This window comes from Branchiostoma floridae, chromosome 1, assembly GCF_000003815.2.
Source record: "Branchiostoma floridae strain S238N-H82 chromosome 1, Bfl_VNyyK, whole genome shotgun sequence".
Classification (NCBI taxonomy): domain Eukaryota; kingdom Metazoa; phylum Chordata; class Leptocardii; order Amphioxiformes; family Branchiostomatidae; genus Branchiostoma; species Branchiostoma floridae.
The window spans coordinates 13,564,328-13,589,390 of NC_049979.1; the positions used below are offsets into that span (position 1 = coordinate 13,564,328).

General features: G+C 42.4%; 3 protein-coding genes and 1 long non-coding RNA gene across 7 annotated transcripts in view; 2 read left to right on the plus strand and 2 right to left on the minus strand.

The window, feature by feature from the left end:
• Positions 1–496: 496 nt before the first annotated feature.
• LOC118415728 (creatine kinase M-type-like) lies at positions 497–14,637 on the minus strand. 2 transcript variants are annotated; one of them, XM_035820499.1, is made up of 7 exons: positions 14,489–14,637; positions 4,335–4,533; positions 3,644–3,928; positions 3,266–3,437; positions 2,096–2,219; positions 1,365–1,557; positions 497–1,199 (listed from the first exon to the last, which is right to left on the minus strand). In XM_035820499.1, exons 2-7 carry the CDS (start codon positions 4,510–4,512, stop codon positions 1,012–1,014), a joined length of 1,140 nt encoding a protein of 379 aa, XP_035676392.1. In that variant the 5' UTR covers positions 4,513–4,533; positions 14,489–14,637; the 3' UTR covers positions 497–1,011. The 2 variants fall into 2 exon arrangements, with proteins under 2 accessions (XP_035676392.1, XP_035676402.1); XM_035820509.1 differs by lacking the exon at positions 2,096–2,219 and adding an exon at positions 2,691–2,814.
• Positions 14,638–14,744: 107 nt separating this feature from the next.
• Positions 14,745–19,323, plus strand: LOC118415821 (tRNA (adenine(58)-N(1))-methyltransferase catalytic subunit TRMT61A-like). The gene is made up of 3 exons (XM_035820663.1): positions 14,745–15,451; positions 17,004–17,270; positions 18,020–19,323. The coding sequence occupies exons 1-3, from the start codon at positions 15,121–15,123 to the stop codon at positions 18,322–18,324; spliced, it is 903 nt and encodes a 300-aa protein (XP_035676556.1). The 5' UTR covers positions 14,745–15,120; the 3' UTR covers positions 18,325–19,323.
• The window catches only part of LOC118415406 (neuronal PAS domain-containing protein 4-like), a 15,631-nt gene continuing 9,685 nt past the window's right edge, over positions 19,118–25,063 (minus strand). For all 3 annotated transcript variants that reach the window (XM_035820015.1, XM_035820007.1, XM_035820023.1), the window contains exons 8-11: positions 23,914–24,020; positions 23,315–23,468; positions 21,327–22,952; positions 19,118–21,068 (exon numbers count right to left, since the gene is read on the minus strand). In XM_035820015.1, coding sequence (XP_035675908.1) covers positions 21,041–21,068; positions 21,327–22,952; positions 23,315–23,468; positions 23,914–24,020 — 1,915 coding nt within the window. In that variant the 3' untranslated portion in view covers positions 19,118–21,040. The remainder of the gene's footprint in view (positions 21,069–21,326; positions 22,953–23,314; positions 23,469–23,913; positions 24,021–25,063) is intronic.
• On the plus strand, positions 22,833–24,856 carry LOC118415921. Its single transcript, XR_004831165.1, has 3 exons — positions 22,833–22,975; positions 23,325–23,514; positions 24,646–24,856. It is a non-coding gene; the product is annotated as an uncharacterized LOC118415921 (long non-coding RNA).

A 25,063-nucleotide genomic window follows, 5' to 3' on the forward strand; every position in this document is an offset into this window, starting at 1 on the left:
ATCCTTGGGAAGTCTGGGTGGAGATGGAGGCTTTGCCATTGACCAGCCCAAGGTCAGGTATAACCTTGAAGAACTGTTGCCATTGAAAGTTGCATTTACCATGTTTACAGATTACAGTATGGTTTGGCTTCTAGTTTATCAAGGTACATGTATTGGCCTCTACATGAAATTTTACCATCTGTGTATCAGTATACTCTGTAATGCTACAATTGACTACTAAATCAGTTTCAGATTTTAAAAAAGTCTACTGATGGAAAAAGTAATTTACTTATTTTGTATTTGTCCACTAAAGATCCCCAAAATATGTCGATATGGCCCATCCCCTTTTGCTCAGGTTCTTTAAACCCTCCTGCAGAATCACAATCATAAGACAAAACATTTTTTTGTCTTTTTATTATAAACTCAGACCATTGAAGCTGAGACTTGTGCAGCTGAACACTACAGATATGTCAGGCTCTGGCATGCAGAAAACAACAAAAACATTCAACACAACCACTGGAGTGCCAGAAACATAAAGCAGCTGACTTTATTTGACAATAAGATTCTTCATGCTCGTATATTATCATCTGATACATACTTGTTCTCTCTTTAGTCAGTATTTTACACATTGGTTCGTACCTGCGCTTGGATTTTGGTGGCGTGCCTCTAATTTGACAACTAAGAAACTATGTCTATGGCATCGTAGAAATGTCCTGATTATTATTTTCACAAATGATTGGTACAACGGTACAATAGAGTTGTTAGTTTCCATACACTTCTCCCTTTGCACAAGCCGACTGTCGTCCCTCCAAGCAAATTCCACCACTCTAGACTCCCCCCAACAGACTCCAAAGACAATCACATAACCCTGCTCTGTATAACGTTGACATCACATGGAAACATCTAGACTGAATGTGAACTTTCAGACCTATGTCAGAACTACACAACAATCTAGACGTGAGGCTATGTTGGCACAATCCTGTGTCCCACCAGAACCCAAGGCAGCGAGGGACCCGCAGAGCGGAAACCCGTTTACTTGGTGCGCTTTGTCTTGGGCAGCAGGTCGTCGACGGACTTGCCCTCAGCAATCCTCTTCTCGCACTCGATCAGGAGGTTGACACCATCAACCACGCACTGCACCTGGTCGACCTCGGAGGAGCCCAGACGGTCAGCGTTGGAGATGTCGTACACGCCACCCTCAGCAGCCGTGTCCACACCACCTTGGGGACAGAAGGACTGGTCAGTGACATGAAGGAGAAACAGTCTTGTCCACTTAGAACTACAGTACCATTACACATGTACCTTTGAATAGTAAGTATATACAGAAGGCAACAAAAACGGTATTGTTAAGACACTTCTACAGTTGTAAGTCTGTTACTACTGACCGGTGCCACGCTTCTGCAGACGGAGCTTGTCCAGGATGTCGTCCAGACGCTTCAGGTCCTTGGACATGCCCTCGATCTTAATATGCACGCCACCACGCAGACCAGTGCCCAGGTTGGACGGGCAGGTCAGGACGTAGCCCAGATGCTGGTTCCACATGTACTCGTGGCCCTTCTTCTTCATGGCCTCCTCCACCTGAATGAACAGTTATGGGTACAATTTAGCCAGAGGTCTTCGGGTCTCTTCAACTTGTCATCCATCCAGTCCATTTGGAATGGTACAAGTTCCTTCTTTTGGGTGGATACAGGGTTCCTGATAGACACATTTTCAAACTGACAAAAAACGACTTAAGACACATTTTCAAACTGACAAAAAACGACTTAAGCCAAAGGAATTGCAGTGTGGGCCTCCAATGGAAGCATACAAGTGTGTCAGCCTGTTACAGTTGAAATGAATAAGCAGTCCTATTTTTCTTAACTACCAAATATCCCTTCTCTGTCCCTTCCCATTGTAGGTTGTCCACCACAACACCAAAAAAAAATAGTTGTGAAGCAGAAGCCTGCATCAAAGCTAAAGCTCGCTTCCTGGTCCCCAACCCTGCAAAGGTTCATTAATGAAGCGCCATGCTCAGTGCTTGGCAGTTGGCCACATTGTTGGGCCATGCTGGTTGTAAAGCTGGGGTCTTAGCCCCGCCTCAGCTACCAGCAGAAGAAAATGTCCAGTCTAATCTCACCAGGCCCAGGCCCTGACAGAAACGCCGGAACACATCACGCATGTTCCCGCCCTTCTGCATGGAGATCACACGCAGATGATCCTCCTCATTGATCCAGATCAAGAAGGACTTCTCGTTGTTGTGCCTGAAAGTACAATCATAATGTTACGCATTGCGCCTTTGTACAGCTCAAACCTCTCATGGTCCTGCAGCTTGTGGCGTCTCCTCCATCACCTGTGGACAAACACTGTTCAGTATCAGTCTTCAGCTTCAGCTAGCCTCAAAAGTCCTCACACTTTAGCAATGGTCCCTCTTAGTTTGGGTCTACAATCCATGACAACTTTCTACAGTACCACATTATCGTACCCATTTTCTCACAACATATTTCCACAGTCAAGGATAGATCACTGTTTTTTACTGAGAAGATAAGCTCAAATTGAAATGAACAAAACAAAACAAAACAGAATGATTTGACTGTTCTGATTGGACATTTTACACTTGTTTGCAGTTTTCCTTGCAAGATTGCAACCAAGAGGGACCACTGCAGAAAACTGACTTCCAGGCCAGATGAAACAGCAGTTTCAGCACAGGCACATAAGCAACAAAGCAACCCCACCTTCTGCAGACCCTCGCAGAAGCGCTTGAAGACAGCCCTCATGTTTCCACCCTTCTGCATGGAGATGACACGAAGATGGTCCTCCTCGTTGATCCAGATGAGGAAGGTCTTGTTGTTGTTGTGCCTAAATGAGCAAGCAGCAAAAGGGGAGGGGCTTCAGTATGGTGCAGTTACCATAGCAACATGTCCTACCTTCTTTCTCCTGAGTCCTTGATGACATTGTTGAGAAAGTTGCAATACCACATAACTGTTAACTGCTTTACATTACAAAATCTTTTATATTTCTGATTATAAACAGTGAGCATCTATGTTATTTGATGGACAGACATCATTCAGTTGGTCAAAACCAAATAAGGAAAGATTCACACAATTGAGATTTTTCCATACAGCACTACAAAGTTTCCGTTTGTTACATGTATTTGGGCAGCAAATTTTTAATAGGATGTTGTCATTGTTTTTCTACTGTTTGTTTCTTTGACGTACTGAAACATACATTTTGGGTTCCATACATATGTATGTATGTACATGTATACATATCTGCTGTTCTGACCAGCTGCCCCAGGTGTCGTACTCACCAGATACCACGGGCATCGGGCCAGTCACGGGCCATGCCAGCGCAGGTCAGCAGGGGAGACACGGGCTTGTCAAACAGGAAGTGGTCAGCGATGAGCTGCTCCTGCTCGGCATCGGTCATGCCGGACAGAGGGTAGTACTTGCCAGCAAACTCTCCGGTCAGGTTGCTCAGAGCTGCCGGCAGAGGGAGGACAGATTAGAGGGTTCTCAGTGTCTCAGCTCATCACAGAGTATTCCAAAAAGCTTCGAAGGATTTCTGTTTCATTGTTCTTTTTTTGCAGGGTATACATGATCATACTGAACACAACCTTCAAGAAACAAAGTCAGTCACTTTCTTAGGTACAGTTTAGGACATTGATCCAAACAGGCGAGATACATACCATCCAGAGAGATCTTCTCAACAGCGCGCCTCTCAGCACGGGAGCAGTGAGGGGGCAGGCTGATGCCACGGATGGAGCGGCCGGTACGCACACGGGAGCTGAAGACATACTTCTCGTCAAAGTCTCCACCCTTCAGGTCCTCGAAGTTCAAGTTGGTCTTGTGGACGGCATCCTTGGCGTATCCACCGTGGCGGTCGTCAATGACGGGGTCCAGGAGCTCAGCAAAAACATCGTAGGACTCCTCATCACCAGCCACACAGCCCACAGTCATGATGAAGGGGTGACCTGGAACACAAGATGGGAGGACCAGTTACTATCTGTTCATGTAAACCAGAACAATAACCTGAAATAATCAAACATGCTCTGTTGCACCTTGTTTGTAAAGATTTTAACAATTCAACCAACAATATTTCAAAAAAATGTGTGATGGATATCTTTTGATTTCTGCCTGCAATTTTTTACCTTACCCCAGGTGCAGTTTTTCCCAACACACGTATCGTACCCCATGCCCAGTCCCCACAATGGCTTGCCATACTTAACAGAAAAAAACTTTGCTTGTGGACTTGAGACTGGATACTGATTTTTCTTAGTGCTACATGTAGCTTCTATCCTATACATGGTATTCATGATATCCAGCATTGGTTTGAATTCAGCTCTTATTGCAAACTCAGTAAAAAAACTGTGGACCTACCAGGGTTGTCCACACCAGTCTGGATGACCTTGTCCAGGGTGTAGCCGGAGGGGGTGACCTTGTCGCGGAGCTTGGCGTAGATCTCCTTGGTCAGGCACCTGGCCATGTGGTTGTTGTGCTTGGACAACTCAGGGAAGTCCTCATCGGCCGGGTATTTCTTCTGCCACAAGTTTGCCATGATTGGGCGTTACGTTGGGTTCTGGGGAAACACAGCAGAGGAACGGCAGGTAAGATGACTGGGCACACACGTGTAGGCTGGAGTAACTGTGGTGTAAAAGAGGATGACCTCACTGCCTTAGTGCAAAAGTACTAGTAGGTGTGTCTACGTGGCAAGTTTGTACCAAGTGCATGCTCACAGTTAATGGGTGTAATATGTAATGTAACTTTGCACTTTGTACTTTGTGGGTGGTCCTATGGGCTGACTTGGCATATGTAGAATGGTTATTGTACATATTGACGTAAGACATACTACGTGACAATTGTCACATTCACTTATGGTCAGGGTAACCAGGCACATTGGAACAATATCAAACTCTCACTTAACTGTAGTAGGTTTTTTTGCCATCCTAAAATTATCTACAACATTAAATCACCCCAGCCTGATATCACATAACAAACACCAAAACAAGGTGTTTATTGGGACTGTGTAAACATCCCACAATAGAGAGTAGTGTTTGCAGTCTGATATTTTGATCTGTAAGCTATTTTTCCAGACAAAGTAATGGCATTGACTGCTTCAGATGTCGTTCCCCCTGGCAAGGAGAGTGTCTTTTATTCCAAGAGCGCATAGGAAGAAGAGATTGAAATCAAGAGGACACTGGAGACAACAAAATTAGTAGAAAGGCAATGTCAACCTTGGCCTCAGACATTACATCATGCCAAGTCCACAGTGGAGACGTATTAAGTAAAGGTTGTATTTGTTCCCTTAAGCACGTCTGTCTAACATTCCCTCTGCACCTAGCAACACCAGGGTGATGACATAATACCCAGGGAACAGAACAGGAAGCACAATACTAGCTGTAGAAATTTTCTGGGGTGGAGATTTTTTTTCTGATACAAAATCACAAAATTCCTTTTTTTTATCACACAAAATTTGGACCATCCTTTTAAACAATTTAGCCAACAAACTGTCTTTTACTACACAATGGCATTTCAATGATACTGTTATAAGATATTAGCAGCCATAATTCATACAGAGCAATTACTTTGAATGCTAGCAAAAATAGCAAGCATGATACTGGGGGTGTGGTAGGCTTGTGCAGTAATTTGTCAACCTCCCATATGGATCCAGAAGAGTTTTTTTCCTCGCTGTTGCCAAAAGCAGTTCTCCTGAATGTATTCACATATCCAAAGCTAGCCTGTACTCAAGGTAACATCCATAACTGCAGGGTGAGATATTTTGGGCCTGCAGGGTTGCGCCATGCTGAACCTGATGGCTTTGGTACAGGATAACATATCCTCACCCAGTACAGAAGGGTAGGCCCCTCTCCATATGGTAGGGGCATATCCATCATTGACAGAGACCACAGGGACAATTATCCATCAGCTTCACTCCATTTAAACACCAGGTAATTTCAGAAATGGAATCTGCATGTTAAGTCCTCATGTACACTTTATAGGACCGACAAAGATGCATGATGGTCTAACATATAGTGAAAGGGAAACAGGATGTACCAAATGTGCAGTTTTCAACATTACACCACTCTCTTGTATAGACTCATTTCCAGTGGTAGCCCCATGTACCAATCATGTACAAGTCGGTCATGAGTCATAAAAGGCACAATGTATAAATCAAGTGATCTGGGAAACCTCTGACGATGGTATAAATTTGAGACTTAGTGAGCCAGTCCATGAATATTTCCATCTCTCCTGTGTCCTCTAGCCTCCACTAAGGCTGTGTCCCAGTTACACAGGCAGAGGCAACAAATTACTAGGCATGGACTGGAATACACAATGACTGAATGAGCCAATATTATACATCATGCTGTAAGACCTTACCAAGATGATAATACACATAGATCGACATACTTCTCAACTTGACTATATAATTTTTTATCATAATTCTAAAAAGTAATTGTTGTACCACAACAGGAGAAAACCATGGCTCATTCCATGCATCAATGGAGCGAGCATATCAAATTATTCCATTCAAATCTTAGCAGAAATGGTTGGTTTTGAATGAATTGAATTGCATGGCCAGCAATTATCATTTTGCCAAATCCTCCACATAAAAGAGTAGGAATAATCTAAAAACACATAGAGCCTTTTGAGCTGACAATTTTAATGTATTCATAATGTTTTTTTTTGTCATTTCTAAGTTTCTAAGTTACTTTTCCCCAGAGGTAAGGAGATTATCACGTCATTTCATCACACCTGCCCCCATCAACTGCAGGCCACCAGGGAGATGTACCCACTTTAAATCCCCCAAGGTAAGGAGATTATCACATTTCATCACACCGCTACTGCCACAAGCCACCAGGGACATGAAAACACTGGTCAGGACTGATCTCAGCTGGTCCTAAAGCTTGTAATCCTAATGGATTGTTCCTCTAACTTAACCAATAAGATCCCCTGGTCCAGAGCTATCCTTGAAGAATCTCTTAAGTAAACTTAGGTTGTCATTTTTAGAAGTGTCTGCACACATAGATGTCCCTTTCCATGTGCACTTAAGACACTTAAGATACATGCAAACTTCTAATTATTCTCTATTTTACATTTTCAATATGTTAAGAAGAAAGTAACAAACTTGTCATCTAATTGGCCTGACTTGAAGGTCTTTAAAGCTTATTAAAATGTCATCTTGTATGGACTACGTAGGAGAGCAATCAATTTTTGATGTTGATTGGGGTTATACCTTTACCATGTTACAGTGAACAATGCAGAATGGGTTCAGCCTACTCCATAAAAATTCCATGGCAAATATTGATTTTCTGTTACTAGATATTCCAAAGAGGTGATCTGTGGACATCTGCAGCATATAAATCTGTAACTTAAAAAGGGTTCATTATTTTCTCGGTTTTTCACATTCCTATAGCAATTCTGTGATAAGGTCTATGCTTTTACTGGCCTTGGAGGCAAAAATTCATTTCTGTGATCTTTCATGCATGCATTCTTGTGGTGGGCCATTATACCATACGGAGCACGTGATACACCATGGTACCCCAAACCCAGTGAACCATGCAGCTATGAAATGTCACTGCAGACATGCAGGGCCCCTTTGAAATTCAACTCATAAACTGAGCAAGGAAGGAAAGTTTATTTTTTTTTTCCAGTACATTTCTTTGCCATGTTTCCGTTGAACCTTAAACTTTAAGCACCCATTAGGGAAATATACAAAAGACGTTTTTACATGCACTGCACCAGGAGGTAACTTTAATTTGAAGGGAGGGCCTGCCTGTTCCCTTCCCAGAGTATGGGGCCAACATTCAGCATCTGTTGAATTATGCAGCAAGTCTAAGTGAGGTCGATATTTCAACTCCAGATGGAAGGCTGACCCACATTGTGTAGTGTGACCATTAATTAGAGAGCCTTTGCCAATATCTAATTATGTTCACCACAATTCTAGCTACACATAGGAAAACTTGTCATCAGTTTGGACATGGCTTTGCCAGAGGCCAAAGAATAGGTGATCATTCTGGGTTTGTGTTGTCAGTGGAAGGCTTTTCAGCACCAAGGTTGTTACTATGGGGACTAACAATTTCCACTGCTGGGTAATTTGGCATCATTTTTGACTCCATGGGGCCACTAACAGCACTGTCATTACCTGGGAATTCAAAATAAATCCAAGATGTTTTCAAGTACAGAAACTGGTACTGAAAATTGAATTGAAAATGGATCTATTTACTGACCTCGTTAAATGTGCATAGTAGTACTTTTTAAGGACCATTTTATAGATATTTGGAACCACTATAGAGTTTGAAATGGATGATGGCTGTAAACCTCACAGCAAACATTAAACCCCCTTTCTCTTCCCTGTTCCAAATGTACAAGTCTAAATGCACCTTCTCATGCTTGATGAATCCTATTCTTATTGTAACATCCCAGAGCACATCAGTTCCAAACCACATGCAAATCTTTTCTTGTGATTGGGTGTTTCATCTTGTGTGGATTTGGTGTCAAAACAAATTCAGGAAGACTTCAATTAAGCTTGGCACTAAACTGAAGCAACTGAGTACCAGGTTTAAACATGTCTGTGGTAAAATAGTTATGTTTTCCTTGTCCAAGGGCCAGCTGAGCTTACTTACTAGTAAAGCTGACAAAACTGTAAATCACAGGACAGACTGGCGCTGCCAGGATTGATAAGAGGCATAGCTGTGGTAGATATACAAAGATAAGAGGACAAACTACAAGGTCTACAGAACATAGATGTATGTATCTGGATGTTTTTACACCCTTGTCGCATCTAATGCCCTCTGTTGATTGCCAGCCACTACTGATTGATGTGAGTGGAGATGTGGAGCAGCTGCCACCTACCACTAGTACCAGACCTGGGAGTACCCAGAGGCCCTCTGGCCTGAGGAGGGGCTGAAGTTACTGAGCCAGATTTTGTTGCCTGGTGGGCTTTATAGCGCATCCAGGTTACAAAGTCAGGCTGAAATCAATGCTTAGGACAGATATGAGGATTTCTACTTTCCCATTAATCTAAGGCAGATATAGAACAGAGTGTTCAATTACAGGGCATCTTCAAATGATTTTCCCTATTATTCCCACGTATGATACCATAAAGTTAATATATAATTTCACAATTGTAGAAAAATCTAATTCTTTTTACTTCCTAAATGACTTGTGCATGTCCGCATTGTTACAATGTTATATAATCGTCCATCAATTTGCTTGGACATTGTGGACAATCACACTTTGTAGAAAGTGGTAATTAATTAAGTCATGCTCTGAATAAGAATCAGGAATGATTATGACATACTCCAATAAAATCTCATTTGGTCTTTTGGAAAACCACCCACAAGGTGTTAACTATTTTTTTACTTTCAGGACGTATTCTATATCATGACTTTATATACATGTACGTACAGCACTGAATCTCTTGTCTAGTTCTCTGTAAGTGCCAATCCAGTCATATCATCTGATCTAACTGCACATAGTCACCATTCCTGCCATAGGCTAGTCAGTGATGGTGGTAATTATATTGCATTCATGTTGAGGCTGAACCAAGACCTGTAATTGACAGACCGTGCTCCCGCCACAACCCCGGCAAACCTCTATTGATTAAATAATGCCAGTATGGAGACAGAGAGGCACAGCAAGGGTTGGGGGCTAGGAAAGAGCCTTGTATTGTCCCTGTTAGCATGTTCTTTTCTCCATAAGCAGTAAGCCAGGAATTCAGCCTTGGTGTTGTACCAGGGACAAATTCCATTTTAGTTCTCAGAATATTCCTTATACATTTTCTCACTTATCTGTTTTTAGCATATGAAAAATCATAATTTGATATTGTTATATAACAATCAATAATTATAGATTTGTCTCTTTGAGATGTAACAATGTTAGTCATGTTATTGAACAAGTTAAGCCCCATGGTACCCTCCTGTCTCAACACTGTGCCAAGGAAAGGTAGAGGATATATTGTTGGTTATCGTATAATCCAGTTTCCTGCTGTAGTCATGCTGGTGAGGTGACCTCTGCACTAGACCTCCAGGAAAACCACTTATCACCAGCAATAGAGTATCCTGTATTGATTTATCAGCTGAGAACAGCGTATTCCCCACAGGGAAGTCAATTTTCAGTGGTGGATCTAGACTTTGTCACATTGATCAATGACTGCGTCGGTTGTCTTTTTGTTGTCAGTTGACCATAAATTTGGCAATCATATGAACTTCTTGTGTATTTATTAAAAACTCCTCATACTGTGAAATTGGCTACTAGAGACTTTTCCAAGTAGGTCATTTACCCATTTGCCTGTACTGTGACAATTTGACAGCATGTTAATAAAATATCATAAGACCATGCTTCAACTCAAAAGAAATATTGCCCCATCCTAAGAATATGTTGAAAGTATGCACACAATGTTTAATCCAACAAAAATCAGCATTTGCTTTCCTCTAAAACTGTCTCTGTCAGTCGTAAAAATTCTGCCACAGCTAGTAAAACCCGTCAGAGCCTCATGCCAAATTTGTGCCGATCGCTCCACGCTGAAGCCCAATATTGATTACCCCAGCATGACAACCAGCCTGATTGAATTCCAAGCTCGCGCCTGCAGTATGATGTATTCATGCTGCTGGTCTGCCTATGTATAGCTCCAGAACTCATGCATGTAAAACACAACTCAATGAAAATAATACCGAATCATCTAACCACCTTTTATGGTGCTCGATTCAGCTGACATGTTTTTTTTTACAACAGTTCCTATACTACTAACGCCAGTTCACCTTTATCCGCGGGGTAACCTATATCCGTTGTAATTAAACAGGGCATTGCATATTGCAGGATATCAAGTCAACGGGCGTTGGTCTCAAATTTGCAACATTTTGAAACCACCGTCCATCGACTTGGTATCCCTGACTACCCTATAATTTGTAGGTAAAGCACATAAATTCACATAATTTGTAGCAAGGAGATCAATTTTCTCGCAATTGTTTTACCTGATTTAAGTGTTATACCTAGGGAGCATAAAACATTGTCAGGACCCCAGCTATGCTGACCATCTCTGCAGCACTGAGCTGTAATGGCTGACGTTTCAATCACTAACTCAGCTGAGCTGACCCTGACAGAGAGCAGCTGGCACATCCTGATGAAAAATACACATCTAGCAGCAGTCTGAAGTATCCTGAGACTTTGAAGCCTGTCAAATATGTCCTGTGACATGAATGTTCCAACTCCAGAAAACTTGCAGAGAACTGATCAGTATGACCAATGCCCCATGGCAAACATATCTGAAGGACAACTTGAGAATGACCTCTGCAATGACCTTGAATCTTAATAGAAGCTACCCAAACAATATGGAACAAGATTAATGTCTCCTTCAGGGAACGTAGTAGGAATGGTCTGAACATCACTCTGATGGTTTCAAAGGTTTTGAGATTGATGGTAACTTTGCACAATCATGCAGTTTTGATATAAAGATAGTTTGATGGATAAAATCAAAGTCATCTCATGGTTCTAAATTATGGATACTATGTGATTCTCTGTCTACTACACACTATACTTGTATTTGGACATTACTCCAAGTGCTTCAAAGTCACTTTCAGTTGCTCTGGCTTATCTTATCTAGAAAATGTTGCCCCCGTAAACATGACAAAATTTCCCTACATGCCATTTATCTTCTTCAATCTGGACTGTCAACTGCGTACTAATGACTGGTGTTTGGTTACTATCTCATCAGGGCTGCCATAGCAACCTTACTTGCACACCCCACTTTTCATCAAGTATGCCATTGCCATTTTTGCACAACTTGTTTGTCATAAAATATCCTGCACACTAGGACCTACAGCAGCCATAAATTCTACAAATAGGGCCCTGCTGAGAATAACTAGCCATATAAGGGAGGAGAGCGCTTGAGAGGTACTAGGAGTATCAGAAAAGCCATCTGCATGTCTCTTGGCCAGCTGGTGCCTTGTGCAAAATGGTGAGCACTGAAAGTGAAACCCTTCTGAGAACTAGCCTGAGTACCATTTGATTTCTACCAGGGCTCCTTGTAAGGAGCCCCAGTAGAAAGGATGGTATCCAGACTATCTGAGAACCTCCACTCATATAGATAATAGATCCATTTCAAGTGAGGCACCAGAGACTTTTCAATGGCAGGGATTTTTCTGCCATTTGGTTGTGTCAATCAAATCAATTAGTGAGGCAAAACTACACCTGTCACCCTCCAAGGCTGGTCTGCCAGAGCCAGGAGTTTGCACATTCAACTTCTGTCTACAGGCCAGTCATGCTACTGCTTCCATGTCAGGAGCAGCTGTCCGAGATGCATATCTTCTGTGCTTCATACATCACACGCCAATCTTGTCAAGCTTTGATACTATGTATCCTTGCCACAATGCTAAGCCTTTAGTTTTTTTAAGGAAAGGGGTTCATCTTTGTCAGCAGTCCACTGCTGACACCATACATTATGCTGTGATTATTATCTTGCTGTTGTTGTACTGATGTGTTAGCTGGGAACTTGTGCAAACAGTCCTGTCATTATGAGTATCTCCTCAGGACAACTAAGTTGTAACACAGCAGGCCTGCCAGCTGCCGTCCATCTGATAAGGGCCCAGTACATCAAATGGATGTTCAACTTCATGGCATTTGACCAAAAAATAGAAATTTCTGTGGTGAATAAGTGGGTCAGCCAAACTGCCATTGTCCAGGAATATCTATGACCCCAGCCAACCCTTGCCTGGTTTAACAAGTAAAATGTTTCACATGATAAATTTTCCCCGAACTTTGGCAGACCAATCTAGCAGTTCAATCCTCTTTGAGTGGAGTAGATTGCCTGGCAACAGACCCACGCAGTGACGTCAACGCACCAACCTTGAAAGGTTACCTGTACTGAGAGCGCAGGATGATCCAATGATCAAGCTCTTTCAGTCATTCAGTCATCGTTACCATGGTGATAGAGAGAAAATAGCAATTCTATCTCACTGTAGCACAGATAATGCTCCTCATGTGACATGCATTTCATCAGGCATAAATTACTTCCACAAAGACCTTGCCACCAAATCAGATTTACAAATGGAGTGGAATCTCCTCTGCTGATTGACTGATAGCAATGGTGTAGTACATGGCTCTGTCACAGTAATATCGGTGAAGCCTTCTGCCACAATCTGATTTTCAGCTTCCGTTCATCTGATAATTTTTATCCTGCTTGGCACTGTTGGTGATGTCCAACTCCAAGCTATAATGCTGCTCAACAAAACCCTGACTGAGTGCTATTCTGCATTAGAATTTACATGAGCAATGATCCTCGCATGTGCCAAGGCTCAGCAGCAAAAATAGTAACAATACTGATGACAAGCAGTTTGCTGCATTCCTGCATAGCAAAAACAGCTAACATTGCTGTTTCACCAGGCAGCCTATCCTATATCATAACCATGTTACAGAACCAGGGCAAAGGATCGTGTTTCTCCCAGAATACATGGAAGTTAAAACCTGATACAGCAGGGGCTCATCTATGTCAGAAATGCTTTATCAACAGTCAATTTTGAAGTCATCTGAAAATATCAATGCAACTTAGCCTACTGTCCAATGACTTGTGCAATATATATGGCCTCCTTCGGTATACGGTAATCATTTAACAGCTATTAAAAATGGTAACATCGCTATCTATCTTACAATAAAAGATTTCATTTCAAGCCAACAGGGGATGAAGAATTAAAGCTGGACCAAGCTTGCAAGGAGGTCTATCCAATGACACTGGAACCATAGACATGGGGATGAAGAAAAAAGAGAGCCATAATCATAATCATAGTGTAAAAATGATGCACCAAAAGCAAGCTTAAGCAGGTGTCCATCTGTAGATACTTTGGATTTGAAAAGGTAAAGAGGGTCCATGGCGGTGCAAAAGTAAGACACTGCAGTTCAGACTAGATGGGACATTTCAAGTATCTCTGGTATGGATGTACGTAAAACGGAAGCCAAGTAGGCCGGTTTTATTTAGAATGCAGTACACGCGTGCCAAACAGGCACTGGGACAGGAGTCAGGACCCGATCGTCCAGGATTCGGACTCTTTGTGCTTTTTGACATAATTAGTTCGCCGAGACAACACTCTCAAACAAATTCCAGCTGTCAAAAGAACGATTTGCAGTTTGGTGCGTAACACAAGGAGCTATGTTGCCGTGTTGCATAGCTACCAGTGAAAAGGCCCGTTACCCGACACTCTATGGAACCAGTTCTACCATTTTACTAGGAAAGCCGTGTCCTCTCATTTTTGAAAAGGCAGAGGTTGGCAATAATAAGGTGGCATAATCTTCTAATAACACAGTCTAAGACTTGTAAATCAGTAGGCTTAGTAGCGTGAACAATGGCAAATGCATTTGTTTCCAGCTTAACGGGTCGCTGCAAACCGCTCCTCCCCTTTTGGTGTTCTTTACGCCGCAAGGTCATTTTAGAGTACAACAATCCTGCTGTTTTTATGCCGTTTACAGAATCTACTTATACGAAAGGAGGCGGCAATTGCCGTTCACACAGCACTCTGAAACAAAATGTAAGGAAATTGGTGTACCTGGTAGCACTGGAGCCTCTGATTCGGTTGCTTGGAAAGCCGCCAGTGAAGAACTCTGGACGGACAGCGAATAAATAGGGCAATTGTTCACGTGACTATAAAATCCTGTGCCATGATTGGCTGTTCAACAAAAGACAGCGTTCGGAGTTTCCTTATATGGTAGTGGGTCGGACGTCGTTCACATAGGTCGCATGTTTGAAGGAATCATTTACGACACATAGACTGTTTTCCGGCAGTAGTTTCGCGACATATTTATACCATCAGACGTGACTGCTCTTGCGCACTTTTCACAAAATGGCGGCGCCCATGTGTTAGTTCCGACGTGTGAGGAGGGAGAAAACTCGATCAAGTGTTTTGAAGATTTTTCGTGACCCTCTTTAGCGATCAGGTGACTTAGGGAAGTTATTTAACTGTATCACAGCAGGTGTAAGGTTCAAAACGCCTTATTGTACCTTGGGAATGCGTTCTTTGATACGTTTTTGTCAATATGCATGAACCAGTTGGTTGTATGTCGGTGTCAACTCAGCTCAGCTGCGGGGTCTCAACATCTGTTAGATTCGTGTGATGACTGACAGTTTGCGAATTCATTTGCGAATTATTACGAATCCAGAAGTATCACGTCTGCTTAAAAGATGAGTTTCGTTAGGTACAAGGCAATCGTAGAGGAAGGGGACGTTGTCATTGTATATTTGACACACGAGTCCATGTTCCCCTTGACGCTGGAAGCTGGCCGTATCTTCCAGACGCGTTTCGGGGCCCTCCGACATTCCGACATCATCGGCAAGCGCTTTGGGTCAAAGATTCTGTGCGGTGGGGGGAGAGGTTACGTGTATGCCTTACATCCTACTCCGGAACTGTGGACCCTGACTCTACCCCATCGGACGCAGATTGTCTACACCACTGACATAAGTATGCTGACGCTTCAACTTGATCTAAAACCAGGATCGGTCGTCGTGGAGTCAGGTAATAATATACCAGAATCTGAAGGACGTAAAAGAAGTAGCATATTATTCGCACCTTCTCACATACACGCCAATCCTAAATAAGTTTTTCTTACACCAGCACATCTGTTGTCACCCCCCCTCCCCCAACTCTGACAGGTCAATGTGTCAACCAAAGATGATGTCACCCCTTTGCTACATTCTGTACAGACAGCTGTAGCTTAATTTCTTTCATAGGCAGTTTTACCCGTTTGACCCACTTCTCCCAACACTTTATCTGTGCTATTCATAGTGTTGTAAAATGTGATGTACAATAACATCCATCATCCTGCCACTAATCATAATACCGCTAAATGTAATGTTAGGCTCAGGGTTTGTAGCACACATGCAACAGGAACAATTTCTATGTCAGGGTCATGGATGACATGACATTCAGATGATGTCACTCAGAACAGCTGACTGCATGGAATAATTGTGATATGAATATGTAGTATCTGGAGTGTCCAAGGGATAGGTGATACACCAGGAGGTATGTATATTTGCCTCAAAATAAGTACAGTATATGTATATATAAAAGCTCCTTGGTATATAGTAAAAAAAAAGATCAGGGAAAGCTAGATGTTTGCCTGTAATTGTCTATTTCTAAGATCTTGGGGCACCATGTTCATATCATAAATATGTTTATCAACTACATGTATCAGATAAATTTTACAGGCAGCCAGGAATCATGCTGTCATGTCGGGTTGTTTGAAATAAGATGAATGAACCGCCTCCACATTAATCAACCTGTTGTCTCAGCTGTTCCCTCTATTCTACCACTCTACAGTAACCCCTATTCTGAAAATAGCGCCAATGGCTGGCTGCAGGGACACCACGTGGCTCCTTCATGAGTGTAAATGTTAATAAATTCCACATAATAAATTTGAAGTTCAGAGGGAATCATCTGTAACAAGTTCAACATAACTTTTTTCTGTTTGGTTTTGTCCCAATAATTTAAGGCATAAATCTGACAAGTTACGGTCTGTCTGGCAGGTGGCAAGATGATTCAACAACTTTTGTCTTTGACATACTTGGCATCACTCCATGCAATATACGTCACGGCATATCTAGTGCCTTGAACTCTTTTTATCTTTGGCTAGGATTTGCCGGCTGGTGCTATATGTTAGTATTATGAAGTGCACATGCCAGCCATTGCACCAGGACTCACATGCAATGCCTGACTAGGTCATGTGTCTGCCCTTGACTGGCTTGAGTCTTTGAATAGACTGGGTGACAAAACCAGTTTATCTAGCAGCAGTCATGCAGTAATTGGAGAAGGGGTTTCATGGGTACAAACTGTACTTCAAGTAATTTTGGGCAATTTTACAAGTGGTAGTGATTTTGGTGATCTTTATCTTTTTGAGGGAAACTAGTGGCATGTTGTCGACTTCATTTGACCCTTCCTTCTGGAACAATTACCTGGTAATATGAATTATATTAAAGGATAAAATTGACTACACTAGAATGAGCACAAGTTTGTTACATGGCAAGGACCATTTCCCTTCAGAACTGTGGGATTTTGTTTATTCTCCCAGGAACTGGAAGTGGGTCTGTGTCACATGCGGTCATTCGGACCATCGCCCCCACGGGACACCTCTACACCTTTGAGTTTCACCAACAGCGTGCAGAGAAAGCCCGAGAAGAATTCTCGGATCACGGGCTCAGCAACCTTGTGACAGTGACACACAGAAATGTGTGTACGGATGGATTTGGGCTATCTGACGTGGCTGATGCTGTGTTTCTGGACCTACCATCTCCCTGGGAAGCAGTGGCCTCAGCAAAACTAGCTCTAAAGAAAGCAGGTTCGTATCCTAGTTATGCTGATGGTATGGCATGCCTGTGCTGTGTGTGCAGCTGTGCATGTCTAGTTATCCCAGCCTCTCACTGCTGCTTTCCTCATGTCTCCCCATTAAAATGTAATCTACTTTGTAATCACCCTGTCATCTTTGGATACCAGGGTGCTAATAATGATTAGCCTTTATGCATGTACATGTATTCTGCAGGAGTCTACATGTACATGTATGTCTAGCATTGAACCTGCCATGTTGTTGATGACGTGACATCACCAGACATATGATCTTTGAATTGATATCAAAATGTAGATATCAACACCATCAGAGTTTTCTCCTGTTCCAAACTTATAGTTTGCGGCTGAGAAGGTTGAAAACCATGCAGAAATACAAAATCCACAAAGTTGTTCTATTCAATAGATATCAAATTGAAATCATTCAACCAACAATAACTTGTATTCATTTGGAAACTCTTTTGATGAGAGTGAGTCATGATGTCCATTGACCAAATGCTGAAAAAAAAGTTGACCATATAGACTTGCTGTTCAGTCAGGCAAAACTAGGTAACCTATATCCACTGTTTATAGGGTATATAGGGACCTAAAAAATTGAAATTTGAAAAAATATTGTAATTTGGAACCACCATCACTCTGTCGGTCAATGCAATATCCCTAGATACCCTGTATCTAAAAACAAAGGTGATATAGATGAACTTGTGTTAGCTGACTTCTGTGGCCCATGACTATGTCCTTGTGGTACAGGTGGACGCCTGTGTTCCTTCTCACCATGTGTGGAGCAGATACAGCGCACCTGTGACAAGCTGCGCAGCCATGGGTTCTGTGACATCACCACTATAGAATGCCTACTGCGGACATTTGATGTCCGGACCATTGCCTTACCTGAGCCCGACCTGGGACAACCTGACAGTTGTGTACAGACACGTCATGAAGGAAGTGAAACAGCACAGAGCTTTACATTTAAGTCTGCTGTTCCACCCAAGGACATGCCAGGACATACAGGGTTCCTCACATTTGCCACACTGTATCCACAAGTGGAGACATCATAGCCCAGGTGGAGACACCATAGCCACATGGCTTGTTCCTGATTCACTGAACCTAGGGACAACTGAGGACAGTAATAAGAATTCAGTTAAAAGGCTTTGGTTTTACCAAGAAGGGATTTTTCTTTGGAAGGGAAAAGTAAAACTTAAAAAAATGTTTTTTGGGTCCAATTTCAGAGATAAACCGTTAAGCACCATGCAGCATTCATGTGGTATAAAAGAGTGAAACATGATCTTTAGCATTGACAATAGGCACTTGCTAAGGAATGGTTGCCCCCTACCAGAAGATATGAAAACTGCAGCTACAAGCTTTCAGTAGAAGGTGAGTTATGTTGTATATGTACTTTGTTTGTAGCTCACTGTCCTATTGTTGTGGATGAGTGATATTTCTTTAATTATTCAGTGATTTAAACTTACCGATGTATTAACATTAGTGGATGTCATGGAATGCTTGATGAGGAACTGATATGATGATATTGAACCATAGCCCATATATTAGCATCAGTGCATGAGTGATACTAGTATATGCAAACATATTCATGGCAGATGGAAATCTGGTCTTTGTAGCTTCATATGATCCTAGGCCAGGAGTCTATTTTCCCCATATTTATTTTTTGTATGTTACAGCTCACTATAAATGGCAGTGTAACATATTTAATGGTGATCTCTCTATGTTTACCAGCTGACTGAGGAAAACCAACATTTCCATCATTGATATATTAATCAGCTACTAGTACTAGAGTTCTTTCAATCAGAGGAGAGACACAAGATACTTAAGCAGGCAAGATGGAGCCACCTGTACCAAGTTGACAAGTTTTATTTCTTCCATGTAGAGATTGTACAGAAGTCTGGAATGTATGTTGTTAGCCTGTCATGGTAGGAACCAGGCTTGCTGGTTTCTCAGTAAGTTGGAGACTCTACAGCCCTTACTGTAACACAGGGCATACCAGCACGTTTAGCCTTACAAATGTACAAATGTCTTCAGTATAACAATATTCACCACTAGTCAGTACTGTCTTGTGTAGTTTGTACCAAAGTCTTGCTAACTTCAAATACTGGTAAGAACTTCCTAAGTCATGTCAGTGGCTTTTTTTTCACTTTGTACTTTGTATCTTTTACAACTTTGCTTCACATCATAAGTCAAATATCCTGGCCCCATAGGCAACAAGCTTGAGATCTAACATTGCCATGATGTTTTGACATGGATGGACCAATTACATTTCTTGGTCCTTACACAAATGGTAAAAAAAATGACAAAAACAGGCCAAAAGAAATATGGCATGTTATATGTATAAAAGCTGAGAGAAACAATTGATGTAGTCTGTCTCAACCTAATTTATCTACATGATAAAATTCACCATGCTGGCTCTTCGAGTCATGAACCTTGCCTTGTCAGAGCTCACTTCTAGACTGTCTACAGAAATAATTGATATTTTGGCCAACCAAAATCCTTGTCATGGCATATCATACAGCAAATTCTGCTTGTTTGGCCTCACTGTCACAAAATACTAGTGTCCCATCACAGCACCATGAGATTATCACATACACAAAATAACCTTTGGAAGGTATTGAAGATTTGGTATCAAAATATATTAAATTTTGCTTCACAGATACTTACATGTACTGAAACATCCATTTTTTCTATACAGCTTAAGGTGTATAATTCTATTCCATCTCATGATTACATCATACACATTATACAAGACTGCACAGACAATAGAAATGTTGTATCTATACAAGATGTCTGTAATGCACATATCAATGTCAACCCTGGAGGGATTTTGAGCTGTAGATGGACGTTGACTAACATTTGGTAGTCTTGACCTGTGACGTCCTTTCTTTCATATGTTGCAAACCAGTAGATACAGCATTCTATGCAGCGATATTTGATCCCCACAAGGTTAACCTCGACAAGTGCAAAATATAGCTAGCCAATGGGACCCAGCCCAAAGTAAAGTTTCTAATTTTCAACTAATCATCATTAGGTAATCATCATTAGGCTCTGCCCAAAACATATCATAGAATCTGAAATTTTGTACAAAAGAAACAGCACAATGACATACTTGGAATGCAAACAACAGTACAACACACGTTCCCTTATCACAGGAAGTATCACAGAAGTCACGACCCGAGGGTATACATCATTCCAATCGCTTAATAAAAGTGCTACTTTAACACATATGCAAAAATCTGTATGTACCCTGAATTTATGTTTCTAAGCAGAAACTGTATTCAACCTGTAGCACTCAAGTGACTGAGAGGACTAGAATTGATTTCTTTGTTTTTAAGAATTCAAATGTGAAAATGTACATATTCAACAGAGATTTGTTTGATAACTTTTCTGTTGTGTGCTGTAGCACCCATTGAGTTTGACTTGGTTAGTGCAATTAGCCATGGTGGCTATGAGTCCTGCTATGGTCTTCTGTGTTGGCTCTATGTGGTGACTTCTTTATGTAGGTCACATGTGGTGCTAGCAATGATGCCTTTCAATATGTAACACTACCAGCAAAACATCAACTTGTACCAACATAATAAACATCTAAAGAAAATCTAATCCCTAACATAGCATCTGTATACTCAATAATGCAAAATCATTTGTTAAGCACAATGACATTGAAGATCACAGTACTGTGATTGATCCACATGGTCCAGCCATGTTTGTGGTGATAGTGGGCCTGACCAGCAGGACAATGCAGTTGTTCCTTTACACTGGAACTCTTCATCACTTGGAATCCTTGTCATCATAGTGGCTGCAGGGACAAAAATTCAACAGTCATAAATACATGTATGCCTGATATCAGCTAGTATATATATGTGCTAAAAGTCAGATTAACTACAAAATTAATGACTTTGTAGCAAAAATAACTTCCTGGACAAGTGGTATTGATCTTCAGGGGACAAAACTTAGGCTGTACTACTACTACTGATAGTACTTATATAGAATGTGTTCTTCAGAATCAATCTACAGTCTTTGCAAATAGGTTAACACATAAAAATGAAATACTTACTGGCTGGAATTGTTGCTTCCCCCTCTGCGATGGAACTGTTGGTCCTGTGTTGTCTTGTCTATGTGGGGTATTGTACCTTCCAACAACTCCTCAAAGAAGCTGGTGTCATCAGGCATGGAGGCTGCTGCCTGCAACCGTGACAGATCGCTCATGGACGGGACACGAGCACGCGGGCTTTCATGCTCTCGTCTATGTGGGGCAGGATGCCAGTTTTGTGTGGCGGAGGATTCACTTGGGGGGTTCCTCGCTGCAGACTCCTTGTCTTTGGCAGAGGAGTCCAGCTCATCTTCCTGGATGGGTGATAGGCTGCTCATGTCCACGGCAGTGTAGATGGTCTGGAGCATGTTGGGGTCCATTGCCTTGACAAGGTTTGTGACAGTATTTTCAATGTCGTTCCATGTGACAGCATCCAAAGGTGTCTCCATCTTCAGTGGTAGCTTTTCTGGGAGGTCGCTGGTAGGAGCAACAACAGACGAGTCCTGATTGCTCATCATAGCCTGGTGTTTGCTGTAGTATAACTGACTGTCCTCAGACACATCCTCCTCCTTGGAACAGTGTCCAAGTTTGGAGAGGAGGTTACTTTTTGAGTCTTTGTCTTTATCTGGACTGTCAAAAGTGAACGTCATTGACACCTCATCGTCAGAAAAGTCGTTGAAACTTTGTGGAGATGTGCTGGTCGAGTCTGGAGTCAGGACACACTCTGGGATCGGCAAGCCATCTGTTTTTACGTGGGGACAATCATTATCCAGGAGCACGTGGCAGGAATGGCTGGTTGGTGTGTCTGGAGTTGGGGGCATGTTTTGGATCCACTGTGGCAACAGTTTACTCCCTGAGTCTTCTGCATCCTCCAACTCTGTTTGGGTAGTAGGTCTGCTGGTGGTTGCTGAGGGCTTGTGTGGTGGGAGCTGGAGTGGTGTGGGGATGCACAGCCTGCCGGTGGCCAGACCAGGTGACAGGGAACTTTCTGTGGTGGTCTGAGTGTCAGGGAAAAATCCAGGCAGGGAGGGTCTGTTTGGGGAGAAAGGGGAGGTTGACTGTGGGAAATTTAGGGATGATGGACTGGTGTGGGATGCCATCAAGGAGGCAAAGGATGGGATGGTGGGAGATGGCCAATTGAATCCGCTCTGGAAGGATGGAGAGGTCATCTGGTGTTCAGTAGGGGTAGGGAGGATGCCCATCAGGAACTCCATGGTAGTGGTGGTGGTGCCAGAAGGCTGCTTCTGCTTGCTGGTGTCGCCATACTGGCACATCCTTGGAGACTTTGGCTCATGTTTCAGTGGTAGCTCCTCGGACAGCTGACGCTTGAGTGAGCGTGGCGTCACGTCCTGTCTCTCCATTCTTGGGAAGCCACTGGCCATTGTGGTGGGCTGGCTGCGGTCAGGGTAGTCAAACCCCAGACTGGAGATGCCAGAGATGTCATCAGGGGACTCGAAACTGAACTCTGAGCTGAGACTGTGGCTGCTGTAGGGTGGCTGGCTGTACCAGGATGGGCTGGGCTCTGATGGGGAGGCAGGGGTAACCTTGAGAGGATGGAGGGTCTGCAAAGGGTCTTCCTGGTGCTGGAGAGAGGATGTGAACTGGGAGAAGGAGCGACATTGTGCCTCATAGAGGGAAACTTCGTCCTCGCTGGAATAAAGAAAAAGGGAAAGGTTAGAATTAGATGATCATATGTAATGAAGAAAATTGCAATAGGTCTACACAACTTCAGAATTGAGATAGGTGTTACATTCCTACTGTAGCAGTCATATTTCTGGTATCCAGTGTATGTAAGGTGTAAGGATAAACCATTGCATTGTGACTCTAACTAGTAGACAATAGCATCGATGTTCCCAATTACTGTATCTTCATTTATTGCTTTTACAGTATTTGACATGCCACAGCTTGACCCATGATGGAGAATGTAACAAGAATCTTGGTCAACCGAGTTGTAAAGATTTATGAAAAGCATTAGTTGTTTTGACCTATGATGTGCTAAAGGCAGTGCTTACCTGATCACAGTGTTCATGCAGATGATGGAGAGTTCCTCGGAGTTGACGTCCAGGGCTCGCAGCTGCATCAGGACATGCACCCAGGTCCAGTCCCCTCCTGTGGTGTTCATACGAGCAACAAACATGGTCCCACTGTCTCGGCTCTGGTCCAGTACTATCAGGGAAAAAACAATAGAAGTCAGCTCAAGGCAAATCAAGAAGTGAGTATTTTGATCTGCAATTCTTGTCCTTTGAAATTTAACAACTTGTACCTGTACATTCAAGTACATGTAGATTCCTTTCCTGGGTTTTGACATGCTATGACAAGTTGTAACTGGATTGGAATGTCAGATGCACTATGGACAACAGAAAGCTAGCCTGCTAATCTCCAAGCAGATGTTGAGTATATTTGTATTTCCATTACTGTTTTTTGATACATATCACAGGCATTAGCTTCATACCTTGCAGAAAGCCTTTTGTCCTTTTAGCTAGAAAATACGGAAGATTGCTAGCTCCAACCCAGTGGGATAATACTAGGTAATCTTGGACCTGGAGATTGCTTCAGACTTTTCAAAAGTGCTAACAGTTGTTCTACTGAGTAGAAAGGTGATTGTACTTACAATGCTTGTGCTGCTGTCCTGCCAACTGAAGAAAGTCTGGGTGCAGCATGCTGTACCAGGACTGTCCTTTGAGTGCTGTTCCTTCAAACCCCAGCAGGAACTGAAGGCTAGGGAGGAAAACAAGAATGAATGGCTGTTAAAAGAGAAGACAAATAGATGACAAGCTATTGCTGAGATGGGTTTTGTTGATGAATACTGTACATTGTGGTGAAAAGTACCATGGAATTGGGCACAAAAACGTTAAGATTCCTACAAGAAAAATGCTATGAACTTTCAAACCTAAATGCACAAGTGAGTGAATTGTGCAATCAGAAAACAATTTAAAAAATCACATGGCCTGACCTGTAGCATTCCAAAGGTCATGAAGTTTATCTTATACACCCACTCTTCCTGGAATTGTGTCACAGCCAATTTCCCTTTCTTTTGAAAACATTAAGCTTATAACTACATTTCAAGCACTCAACCATGAGCATTGTGGAGAAGTGAATGGTATATATATAAATCATTACTGTAGCTAATTAGGGAACTGTCAAAGTGACAATGTATTGTTGCCTCACATCAGTGAATATAGTCTGTGGTGTAGTGGTTCTGGATTCTTTTCCAGGTAAAGAGTTACTGGCAGAACAAACTAACTCAGACCGAGGAAATTATATAGCTACCATTACATTAGTCACAAACCACAAAGAAAACTCTGCCTTACCTGTCGGAAACTTCCTTGAACTTCATATCCAGACCATGAACAGAGTGGAAGGTGTTGGTGTTAAAGTTTGGAGGAAGGTCACCAAAGCTGGAGGGCACGTCAATGGGCAGGCAGATGGACACAAAGATGGGGTTTGGGATCCATCCTGCTGGCGACACCTGGAAGTGCCCTCGAACATGTACGATCTGCAAAAGTAATGCATCACTCCAGGTGAATTTAAAGTGTGCAAGTTGGTGAATGCAACATGCTTGTGGCCTATCTCCTTATTTCAAAAGATTTTTATGCATTGTTATTTAATATGTTTGAAGTACAAAGGCCAGCAAACAATGTCCCCACTTGTACATGTGTTAAGCCTGCAGCAGTGTCCCCTTCATGCAGTGTACCAGTACACTTAAGAAATAGTGCCAAGTGTGCTATCTGATAATCTGAACCAGCCTGAACCAACATGAC

Coding starts and splice junctions, on each gene's coding strand:
- LOC118415728 (XM_035820499.1), bottom strand. CDS start 4,512: ATGGCAAACTTGTGGCAGAAGAAATACCCGGCCGATGAGGACTTCCCT. Junction 3,929..4,334: donor GACTGGTGTGGACAACCCTG/GTAGGTCCACAG, acceptor CTTGTGTTCCAG/GTCACCCCTTCATCATGACT. Junction 2,220..3,265: donor CCCGATGCCCGTGGTATCTG/GTGAGTACGACA, acceptor TTGTACTTTCAG/GCACAACAACGAGAAGTCCT.
- LOC118415821 (XM_035820663.1), top strand. CDS start 15,121: ATGAGTTTCGTTAGGTACAAGGCAATCGTAGAGGAAGGGGACGTTGTC. Junction 15,452..17,003: donor ATCGGTCGTCGTGGAGTCAG/GTAATAATATAC, acceptor TTATTCTCCCAG/GAACTGGAAGTGGGTCTGTG. Junction 17,271..18,019: donor ACTAGCTCTAAAGAAAGCAG/GTTCGTATCCTA, acceptor CTTGTGGTACAG/GTGGACGCCTGTGTTCCTTC.